The sequence below is a fragment of the Mus caroli genome, chromosome 4, assembly GCF_900094665.2.
Source record: "Mus caroli chromosome 4, CAROLI_EIJ_v1.1, whole genome shotgun sequence".
Lineage (NCBI taxonomy): Eukaryota > Metazoa > Chordata > Mammalia > Rodentia > Muridae > Mus > Mus caroli.
The window spans coordinates 57,232,989-57,243,666 of record NC_034573.1 but is presented as its reverse complement, the minus strand read 5'-3'; the positions used below and the strand labels follow the sequence as shown (position 1 = coordinate 57,243,666).

The following is a 10,678-nucleotide window of genomic DNA, read 5'->3' as shown; positions in this document are numbered from 1 at the left end:
CATATGAATCAGAAGATGGCCTAGTCGGCCATCAGTGGAAAGAGAGGCCCATTGGTCGTGCAAACTTTATATGCCTCAGTACAGGGGAATGCCAGGGCCAAGAAGTGGGAGTGGGTGGGTAGGGGAGTGGGTGGGGAAGCGTATGGGGGACTTTTGGGATAGCACTGGAAATGTAATTGAAATAAATACCCAATAAAAAATATGGAAAAAAAGAAAAAAGAAAGCTGAGCACCAGTTCATCGCTGCCACCAGGGTAATGTGCAACAATGACAACCACGACGTTACTGCCAGGACACATGAACCTGTCCCCTTTCCCTGTTCCTCATGTACAAAAGAGGGATTTCCAAGGGCTAGGATGACAATGAAGCAAGATATTTGGAAATTTTGGCTTTATGATTGCCAGGAGAGGTGTCTGTGAGGAGATCACTGGGGCGTACCAGAAGACGGACATCGATGGAAAGTTCCTTTACCACAAATCCAGTAAGTGAGGGGACACACCACTGTCTCTTCCTTCCCCTTTCCCTCCCTGCTCCACCCTTGCATCCTTCCTTCCCAATTTATCTAAGAAGTCATCCATCCTTCCCCCAAATGCATCGCTGCCATCTTGTCACCCCACAGTCCCCCAGTTACCATATGACCAGAACTGGGAAAGGTGCAGAATGCCAAGGATGACATCACCGGCTCCCCACCCAGCAGCCCCAATGCTTGTGTTTTGTGGCAGAGGGATATGGGCCCAAATTTACTCAGAGATTTAGCAACTGTCTGTTGACTGTGCTGTGTGTGCCAAATCATTGTGTGTGGGATGCACGCCGTGTACGGTGAGCACGGGAGAGATTGAGTGCATGCGCAATAGTAAGCAAATGAACAGGCAGATGAGTTCTTGGGTCATCTGAAAGACAGGTAGAGGGAGTGATGGAGGGAGAACAGAAGGAAGGAAAGACAGACAGATGGGAAAGAAGGAAAGAAGAAGGAAGAAAGGAAAGCTGGCCATGGTGGTTTATGCTAATATTCTCAGCAATGAGTTGGAGGGAGAAGGGTCAGAAGTTCAAAGTCATCCCTGGCTACATAGCAAGCTAAAAGGCCAGACTGAGCTAAATTAGACTCTGCTTTTAAATAAAAGAGGAACTGGGGCAAGGGAGGAGAGCTAGTGGGCAAGAGAGGAGGGAGAACGGAAGGGTGGGAGGAAGGAAGAGAGGAATGAGAAGAGGAAGGTAGGAAAAAGAGAGGGAAGGCACCAGGGAGGGAGAGAGACAGAGAAAAGGAAACAAGAGTGGACTTAGAGTGGGTGGATGGAGTGGAGCTGGGTGAGCTGATGCTGTCTAGCAGCTGGAGAGAGGGATGCTGGTGAGCAGATGTTGACCCCTTGGAAGGGCCATGTGGCTGTGAGGATGGATGCGGACACGATGAGTGGAGGATGGGTGATGGGCCTCCAGGGTGAAGAGCCTAACCACTGCCTCCTTTGGTCTACCTGCACCTCTCACACAGAATGGAACATAACCTTGGAATCCTATGTGGTCCACACCAACTATGACGAATATGCCATTTTCCTTACCAAGAAGTTCAGCCACCACCACGGGCCCACCATCACTGCCAAGCTCTATGGTAAAGGCCTTAAGCATGAGTCTGTTAGAGTTGGGGTGGGGCAGTGATTATTCATCTATGAACCCTGGGTGGGAAGGAGCAGGAAGCTTGTCTCTTCTTTGTGAGAGAACTCCCGGTTAGGGAGGGACAATGAGTCCTGGCCTTGAATAGCTCAGCATCCTGGGTGAGGTAGAATTCTCACACCATCTCTGAAAGCCACTCCTAGGGCCAGGGAGACAGTTCAATGATTAAAGTGCTTGCTACCAAGAATGAGGCCAAATTGGGATTCCCAAACCCACACAAACACCAGGTGGGTGTGGCCATTTGCCTGTAATTCTAGCCAGCAAGGGGTCTGTCAGGATCTGACAGGGGATCCGACCCAAGCTGGCAAGGGATACAGGTGTATCTGTGGGTTCTGAGTTTGACTGAGAGCCCCTACCCCAATGGTAGGAGAGCAATGTAAGCCGATTCCTTCTTCAACCCCTGGCTTCCACCTGCATAGGTGCCCACATAGACAAACACATGTGCATGCATGCATGCATGCATGCATGAACACATGTGTACACCCCTCCCTTACATGAAAATGGAAAGGAGCCAGGAGAAAGTGACTCTAGAGTCACCAAGGTCCAGACAAAGCCAATGGGAATAGCCCTGAATAAGGACCCAGGACCTATGATGGGCCCAGTCTCTCTCTTGGAGACCCATCTTTCAATGGTATGCCAAGGGTAGTTAATAGGCCAGTCCTTTCCACACTTTTCACTGGACACAGTCCAGCTGGCCAGGAAGCCTGGGACTCTCAGTTTCTCCTCTGGTTTCTGTTTGCAGGCCGGGAGCCACAGCTGAGGGACAGCCTTCTGCAGGAGTTCAAGGATGTGGCCCTGAGTGTGGGTATCCCTGAGAACTCCATCATTTTTATGCCTGACAGAGGTAAGTGGTATTTTGCCTGACTCTGAATTTTGGTTCTCCTCTCCTTCCTGTCCCATAGAGAGCATCCCCAGTCCCTGCACTCAGAGACAAACAAGGCCATGGTCCTCTCCCTCTCTACAGAGACTAAGAGAGCTCCTGGGTTTGCCCCAAGTCTCAGAACATGCACTAGCAGAGGCAGCACTTAATGAATTCCATTCTTATCCCAGGGTCACAGGTCTCCATGAGGGTATCCACAGACACTGCCAAAGAGGCAGCAAAGCCTTGGGGTTGAGGGCACAGACTCCACAGTCACAGTACCCACATTGAAGCTTAGTGGCTCAAGCACAGAGGTTTGACTTCTGGCTAGCCATCCTAGACCCTTACTTACCTCACCTGTCAAATGGGATAACAATGCGCTCCCAATCAAAGCCCACTGTGAGGGGTCTGTGAGAGAAAAAAAAAGCCATTAGAGGATGCAACATGATGCTTTGGAAGTGTCCCTGTCAATGATCTCTTGAGGATACTGACAAAGTGATGCTGGTCTGTTAACTGTCCCATCAAAGGCTTTGAGTGCAGTGAGGAGGGCCCTCCATGAAGTGTGCTAAAGCACAGGACACGATGTCCACAGAAATCTGGGTCCACCCTCCAGAGCCTGGGTCTCGTGCTCACTCTTCTTTTGTGTCCTCTGCATTAGGGGAATGTGTCCCTGGAGATCGGGAGGTGGAGCCCACGTCAATTGCCGTGAGTATCTCTTCCACCCTTCTTCAACAGCCCCACCACAGACATTCTGTAGAGACTGGCACCTTACTGATGTTTAAGAACTGGCCGGCAACACCAGTTTCTTGGGCACAGGAGCAGAGACAATGCCAGTGTCTCTGGGGAGAGGGATGAGGCTCACAAACACAGAACCACAGTGGCCTGTCACATTGCATGGGGCCGTGTGGAGCTTGCAAATGTTCCCCAGAAGCCTATCCACATAGGGAGAGTGGAAGGCTTGACCAAGGTGTTGGCTTCTAGAATGACAGTGGCTGCCTCTTTGGAGCACTTAAAATTCAGACCCACATGACTATTGCAGTCCCCAGTGGTGACAAAACTCTGGGTCCAGTGGCCAGCCAAAGTTGCTTCTGCATTGATGTGATCCCCAAGAAAAATTCAGTAATCACTCCCTGGAGAAAGACCAGGTAGATCTCCTCCAGGGACTTGATCTTCACGTCCTTGTGCAGGTGGCTCAGCTTGGTGACAAGATCATCTTCAGCTTTGTCTCCATGTGTTAAAGGAAGCATGCCAGAGATGACCACTCAGACATATGAATAGCCAATTATAAGTCTTTATTCCAATCAGCTGGAAAGTGCTAGGGACTTGAGTGTAGCCCTGAGTGTCCAGAACACAGGGTTTTTTTTTTTTTTTTTTTTTTTTAAGCCAAAAACCATGACGTCACATCTCACTCAGCAGCTGCATAGGGGCTGTGGGGTGGGGCTTTCTCTTCTCAAAAGTACATAGTTTGAAGCAAGCACTTTTAACGGAAGCTAAGAAAAGTTAGCTAGGAGGCCCCAACCTTTGGTTCTGAGAACAGAGATGTGTAATTTTCCATGGGATTCATCATCAAGGAGGCCATATCCTAGTTAAAGATGAAATAGCCTCTGAAAGAACACAAGGTGGAGGAGCTTCTGCATTGTCCTAACCCACTATACATAAGCCCTGTGCCCCAGGCCATGGGCCAAGCCTCAGCCATAACCACAGCCGTGCTGACTCCTCTGTGGAAGACGCCACGCCTCTAAAGCTGGAGTCCCTGGGTCTTCTGGGCCTCCCTACACTGAATCACTCACCATTTGTGTTTTCTCAAGGAAGAAGCTACATTTTTCACTTTGTTTTTATTTAATGTTCACTGGTGTTTTACCTGTACGTATGTTCATGTGCTATGTGTGTGCACTATCTACAGTGGCCAGTAGAGGGCAATAGATACCCTAGAACTGGAGTTACAGACAGTTATGAGCCACCATGTTAGTGTTGGAAACCAAACCTGGGTTGTCTGCAAGATCAACTGCTGAGCGACCTCTCAAGTACCACGGCCTTGTCACTTTTAAAAAGTTCTTTTAACTTGGTATTTATTTATTTATTTATTTATTTATTTATTTGAGACAAAGCCTCGCTGTGTAGCTCTGGCTGTCCTGGAATTCACAATATAGAGCAAGCTGGCCTTGAACTCACAGAGTTGAGTGCCTGCCTCTGCCTCCCAAGTGCTGGGATTAAAGGCATGTGCCAACACAACCACCTGGTAACTATTTATTTTGAAATGTATGCTTCGCTGGCTTTATATGCTAGTCTCCCTCAATTTTCTTCTTTATTTAGAAATTTTAGTTTAAAAAAAAAAGTCAAAATCCAATGACATACCCCAGCTGAGATAGCAGGACATGGCTAGAGCTTTCACAGAGCCATTTGGGTCCGTTACCAGGTGTTTGCTAAGGCATCTACGTATAACCCATGTCCCTTTATTGCCTAACTGGTATTAATACCAGTAGAAAGCAGGGTGGGAGGTAATCATATTTTTCTGCTTTATCATAATTTCCTTACAATTACATTTTACTTCTGGTCTTTAAGCTTCCTTTTCTCTGGTGGAAATGTTTCCATAACAAACATTTTTTCCTCCCAAGAAAAACACATGCGGCATATTTCTGGGTCCTTGCTGTCTTAGGGTTTCGTTCACTGTGATGAAACACCATGAGTATAAGCAATCCGGAAAAGGGCTTATTTGGTTTACTCTTCCACATCCCTGTTCATCACTGAAGGAAGTCAGGAAGGAACTCTCACGGGGCAGGACCCTGGAGGCAGGAGCTGTTGCGGAGCCCACGGAGGGGTGATGCTTACTGGCTTGCTCCTTGTAGGTCAGTCACCCTGATTACTTACAGAAGCCAGGATCCTGCCACCTACAATGGGATGGGTCTACCCACATCAATCCCTAATTATGAGAATGCTCTACTGGCTTGCTTGCAACCTGATTTATGGAGCCATTTTCTCAATTGAGGTTCATGCTCCTCAGATAGCTTGTGTCAAGTTGACGTAAGAACCGGTCAGCACACTTACCCAGCTTAGACTGTATTTCTGTGAGTCCATCATACCGTCAGCAGCTTGGGTGAAAGGAGAATGGCTGGAGTTGCACCGATCCTTCTCATGATCTCCATCATTTACTCTTGAGCTTCTGTGTTTAAATCCTCCCGTTTACCCTGAGGGTCTCCAGGCTCCTGGCCCTTCTTCTTTACAATGCCTATTTGGAGGTGTTTGTCTGTTTTAATTTTGATGATTTTATTTTTTTTCCTCATGGATGGACAACCCAACTCCTTCTTCAACTCACTAAAGTTTTCTTCTATTGTTTCTAGCTTCCTTCCACAACGCCCAGGATGTGGATTTATTTCCTGCAGCGTCTAAATCACAATTAATTATCTCAGCTATGAGGTTAAACCAAACATCTCTTCCAACTCTAATGGTTTCCATCACTGGTGGTGGCTCTTACACCAATAGATGCTACTGTATCTTTCACTGGTGGCTTAATTTTTTTCATATTTCTTGCTCTCATACTTCTTTATCCTTGTGAGTTGTGAATAGTCCTTCACTGTAATCCAATTTCTTGGAGCATCTGTATTATCTAACTTGTTTTCCTTTTCTCCATCTCTCCTTTCTCACCAAGGAAAGCCTATATGTCACCAGGTTAAGATGAATCTGGAAGAGACCATGGGCCCTGGTGGTTTTAGTTACCCCTTAAAAGAAGACACAATCTCAGACCACCATAGAACTACCTCTTTAAGCCTTAGACCACTCCTGTGAGCAGACAGGCTACCTAGTGACCAATGTCTCCATCCCCATCCCTTCTTTAACTGGTCTTGAACTCTTGCTTAGGGGGCTCTACAGCCAGAAACCCTCTTGAGCCCTTTCTGTGAATTCAGATTGACACTGGGGCTAGCATCTCATTAGGCAGTCTGGTCTGTTTCCACAGCTACAGGGATTCAGGTGAGCAACAGCAGTGGAATCTCTGCAAAACTGTTTTCTTCTTTCCCCAGAGAGCCCGGCGGGCAGTGCTGCCCCAAGAGAGTGAGGGGTCAGGGACTGAGCCACTAATAACTGGGACCCTCAAGAAAGAAGGTAAGGAGTCTTATTTGATCACCTGCTTCAGCCATGCTGTGGAGAACAGAGCCCATGGCTGGCTGAGCCCATGACCAGCTCAGACTGGCTGCCTCAGCACTGCAAGGCCCACCTCTCAGCCATGGCTAAGGCAGGTGAAGTTCCGAACCCTCTTGGGTTGGAGGAAGACGGGCAACATATAAAGTTCCAGGCTCAGGAGGGCTCAGAAGTGAATTTCTATCCTGTCTGTATGCTCACCAAGCCTTGGTTTTCTCTGCTATATAACAGGATACTTGTCTCTTGAACTGATCTTTAGGATTCCTGTATCAGTAGAGGAGAAGGATGTATGGATGCTTCATGTGAATGTCAGTTCATTTAACTTGCTCAGCAAATGCCAAGCCTGCTCCCCCATAGGCCTTGTGCTGGACATTGAGTTTTTCTTGGCTCTTTGGGTTTTTGTGAGGAGACTTCCAAAGGGGCAAATGTTAGGTCCAAAGGACAGCGTCATCAAAGGGCTGGAGATGCTAAGGAGACAGAGGTGATGAAAGGCACTACCTGGGCCAAGGGAACTCAGGTTGTGTCCTGGCATCAAGAAGGGTCTTATGGATCAAGGGAGAGCAAAAGCCATGGAGACCAGGAGACCAAAGACCTGAATGGTACCTTGTGAAGGGGTCAAGGTGGCTGTTGGTGAGGGGAGCCAGCTAGACTCTCTGGGTAGATAGATCTTCGGGTCACTGTTAAATGTCCTGAATCTGGGTTATGGGGTGGAATGAATTTTTTTGAGTTTGGGGGCTTGGGTGTTCATTCTGAGCTTCACCATCTTGAGGTGAAGAAGGTAAGGGGCACCTGCTTCTCACCCAAAGAATGAGTTGTTAGACCTCTCTGTGAGCATGGTGGTGCATATCAAGTTGTACACAGGTCCATAGCAAGTGCTCAGTAAGTGCTGCTCTTCTGTCTCTTCCCAGACTCCTGCCAGCTCAACTACTCAGAAGGCCCCTGCCTAGGGATGCAAGAGAGGTATTACTACAATGGCGCTTCCATGGCCTGCGAGACCTTTCAATATGGGGGTTGCCTAGGCAACGGCAACAACTTCATCTCTGAGAAGGACTGTCTGCAGACATGTCGGACCATAGGTGAGTACATCTTGTCTTTGCACTCCCGATTCCCACAGACCTGGTCTGCACATGAGCAGGAGTTAAGGTTTTCTTAAGGTGGAAATTCAGGGCAAGGTGGTTCATAGGAATTCCATATGTAGATGCAGGTGGCCTGGGTCAGTCATGTTCTGCTTGTTTGTTTGTTTCTGGGGACCCATCCAGTTTCCCAGTCTGTAGAAGGACCTGCAATCTAGATGTCAGGCTCCCCTGGCCCTGGCTATTGTCCTGTGTATGTCCCAACAGCAGGTGCAAGACTAACTCTCCATATCCCTCTTTCCTCCACAGCGGCCTGCAATCTCCCCATAGTCCAAGGCCCCTGCCGAGCCTTCATAAAGCTCTGGGCATTCGATGCAGCACAAGGGAAGTGCATCCAATTCCTCTATGGGGGCTGCAAAGGCAATGGCAACAAATTCTACTCTGAGAAGGAATGCAAGGAGTACTGTGGAGTCCCTGGTGATGGTAGGAGGCCCTCGGGAGTCCAGGGAGGCAGGCAAGGGGGTCCTGGAGAGTAAACACTAAGGACTGGAGAGTCAAATGATGGACTCTTTCCCAGGTGAGCAGCCTGGTCCACTCTCTGGGCCTTAGATTCCCACCTGGGAAATAGGCCAAGCCCAGGAATATGCCCTAGCTGGTCCTAGCTGGTCCTAGCTGGACCAGAGAAGATGCAAAGGTCATTTAGCAAGTGACATTTCATTCTTACCCAAGGACCCATTCTAAGTCATTCATTCTCTATCTGCAGGGTACGAGGAACAAATACGCAGTTGAAGGTGCCAGTCTGCAAGCCAGAGGGTAGCCACTGTTTGTCACAGCGCAGTCCAGCTTAGATGATCTGGACCCGAATAAAACAAGCTGTCATTTCCTAGCATTCTGTGTGTTGTCGTCTCATTGTCACAATAAGGGTACTGGAGGGGAAGGGCATGAGTAAACCAGCCTTCCCAGGAGAGAAGATGCATGGTTTGCAATGTGACATCATCCTGCAGTCCAAGATCCTGGCTGTGCACCATTTCAAACACAACAGTCCCCAACTCTTCAGTAGTGGAGTGTGGTTATTTTGCTTTACAAACATAACATAAGAAAGAAAACCCAGTAGATGGTGGTGGTGCATGCCTTTAATCCCAACACTTGGGAGGCAGGCAGATCTCTGTGAGTTCAAGGCCAGAGTGGTCTACAGAGTGAACTCCAGGACAGCCAGGGCTACACAGAGAAACCTTGTCTCAAACAGCAACAACAACAACAACAACAACAACAACAACCAACAAAACCAAAAAAAAAAGGAAAGCAAAAAACAAAAAACTCCAACCAACCAACCAACCAACAAAAAGAAACCGAGTCTTTTAAAAAGGCAACAGCATTTACTAGACACTATTCTCAATTCTAAGATCACCCCCACCCCAAACCCAGAAACTCTGACACTTGTTTCTAGAAGAGGCTGCACAAGGGTCACAAAGATGCAAGGACAAATAAGGAGTGGTGTCTTGGAGTGCCCAAGTGCCCGAGGCTGCCCCCAATCCTTCCCGAGTGCATCCCTTTCTAGTGTTTTCCTCTGAGCAGTCAGCTTGTCCCCTTACCCATTCAAAATCACCCAGAGCTGCAGCCCCTGCTCTTTCTCCCCCTTGACCTGTCTCCTGGGGTCCTCACCAGTTCCTGTATGCCCTGGTGGACTATCCTCTGGTCTTCCTGGTACATCTGCAGCAACCAGCTGGGCCCTGGACCAGAGTCCAAAGCTCTGGGATGGGCTAGATTCTTGCTATGTGGGAAATAGAGAAGGTGGGCTGGTCAGGGTAGCTTGAGGACAAGCCTGGCCTATGCCCATGCCCATGCCCTGGAGAATCTCCTGTAATTTTCTGGTACTAACTGAATCCACACAGTACCCCAGTGCTGGGCAGATAATGATGGAGGTTGAAGATGCCTGGCCTGATAAGCTCTCAAGTGGAAAGTCATCCTTGCAGCAGAAACCAGGCCAGTGCTCTGAACAGTTCTGAATTCTCTATTGTACAGTTCTGAATTCTCTATTAAAAACCAAATGTCATCATAAAAATTTGCTCAATTCTTAGTGGCTTTGGATCAAGATCTTTCTATGTAGCCCAGGCTGGCCTCAAACCCAAGATTGCCCTGCCTCTACCTATCTGGTTCTGGAATCAGAGACATGCGCTACCCCATAGGCCACTCAGTTCTTTTGGGGAAGACAAACTGGGGGCCCTGAGCTGTCCTCTGAGGATACTTCTCCCTGTAGCTCACGTTTCCTGTCTCCAATTGTCTGTCCTGAAGGCATTTGCTTCTGTGACAGTTCTGAGCCTATCAGGCTAGGCATCTTCAACCTCCATCATGACAGGCATTCCCGGGACTCGCTACAGCTTTAACTAGTAAATAAATCGTGAACCCTGACAACACAATCATCCCTTGGATGAGCACTGTCTGTAACTCAGTTCCAGGAATCCACAACACTTCTCCCACAAGGAAGGCCTCAGGATTCATTCTCCACCCAGGAGCCCTTACCCTGAGGAGGCGCAGAGTATCCAGTCTTGCCTGGGGCGGGGGGGGTGTGTGTGTGTGTGTGGTTATTCTCCATATTTACTTGCTACAGTATATATGTGGCTGCTTAAGAAACATCTTCTTACACACATGTGTACACATTTTATTCGCTGTATTATGTATTGCACTTTCTGTATGTGGAGAACATTCTAAATGTATAGAATGTAATCTGCACAAATGCAGCTTGACCCATAGGAACTTCCTTGGCTCTCACAGCAGCCTTTGACCACAGCACATACTTTGACCACTGAACACAATGAACCACAAGGGAATATCAAAGTTACAAAAAAAAATAAATAAACATCTTCTTAAATGGCCATAACCCAGAGGCTAGCCCTCCAGTGGTGAGGCCCAGAGGCCTGGCCTTATTTGACCCTGGAGGTCAAGGAATT

General features: G+C 48.1%; 1 protein-coding gene across 1 annotated transcript in view; it reads left to right on the top strand.

Annotated features, from left to right (window-relative positions):
* Ambp (alpha-1-microglobulin/bikunin precursor) overlaps positions 1–8,619 on the top strand; it is an 11,600-nt gene extending 2,981 nt beyond the window's left edge. Inside the window, exons 3-10 of the mRNA XM_021160096.2 lie at positions 404–480; positions 1,486–1,602; positions 2,407–2,508; positions 3,182–3,228; positions 6,540–6,621; positions 7,566–7,733; positions 8,040–8,213; positions 8,494–8,619. Of these exons, the coding sequence (XP_021015755.1) occupies positions 404–480; positions 1,486–1,602; positions 2,407–2,508; positions 3,182–3,228; positions 6,540–6,621; positions 7,566–7,733; positions 8,040–8,213; positions 8,494–8,519 (793 nt within the window). The 3' untranslated portion in view covers positions 8,520–8,619. The remainder of the gene's footprint in view (positions 1–403; positions 481–1,485; positions 1,603–2,406; positions 2,509–3,181; positions 3,229–6,539; positions 6,622–7,565; positions 7,734–8,039; positions 8,214–8,493) is intronic.
* The last annotated feature ends 2,059 nt before the right edge of the window (positions 8,620–10,678 follow it).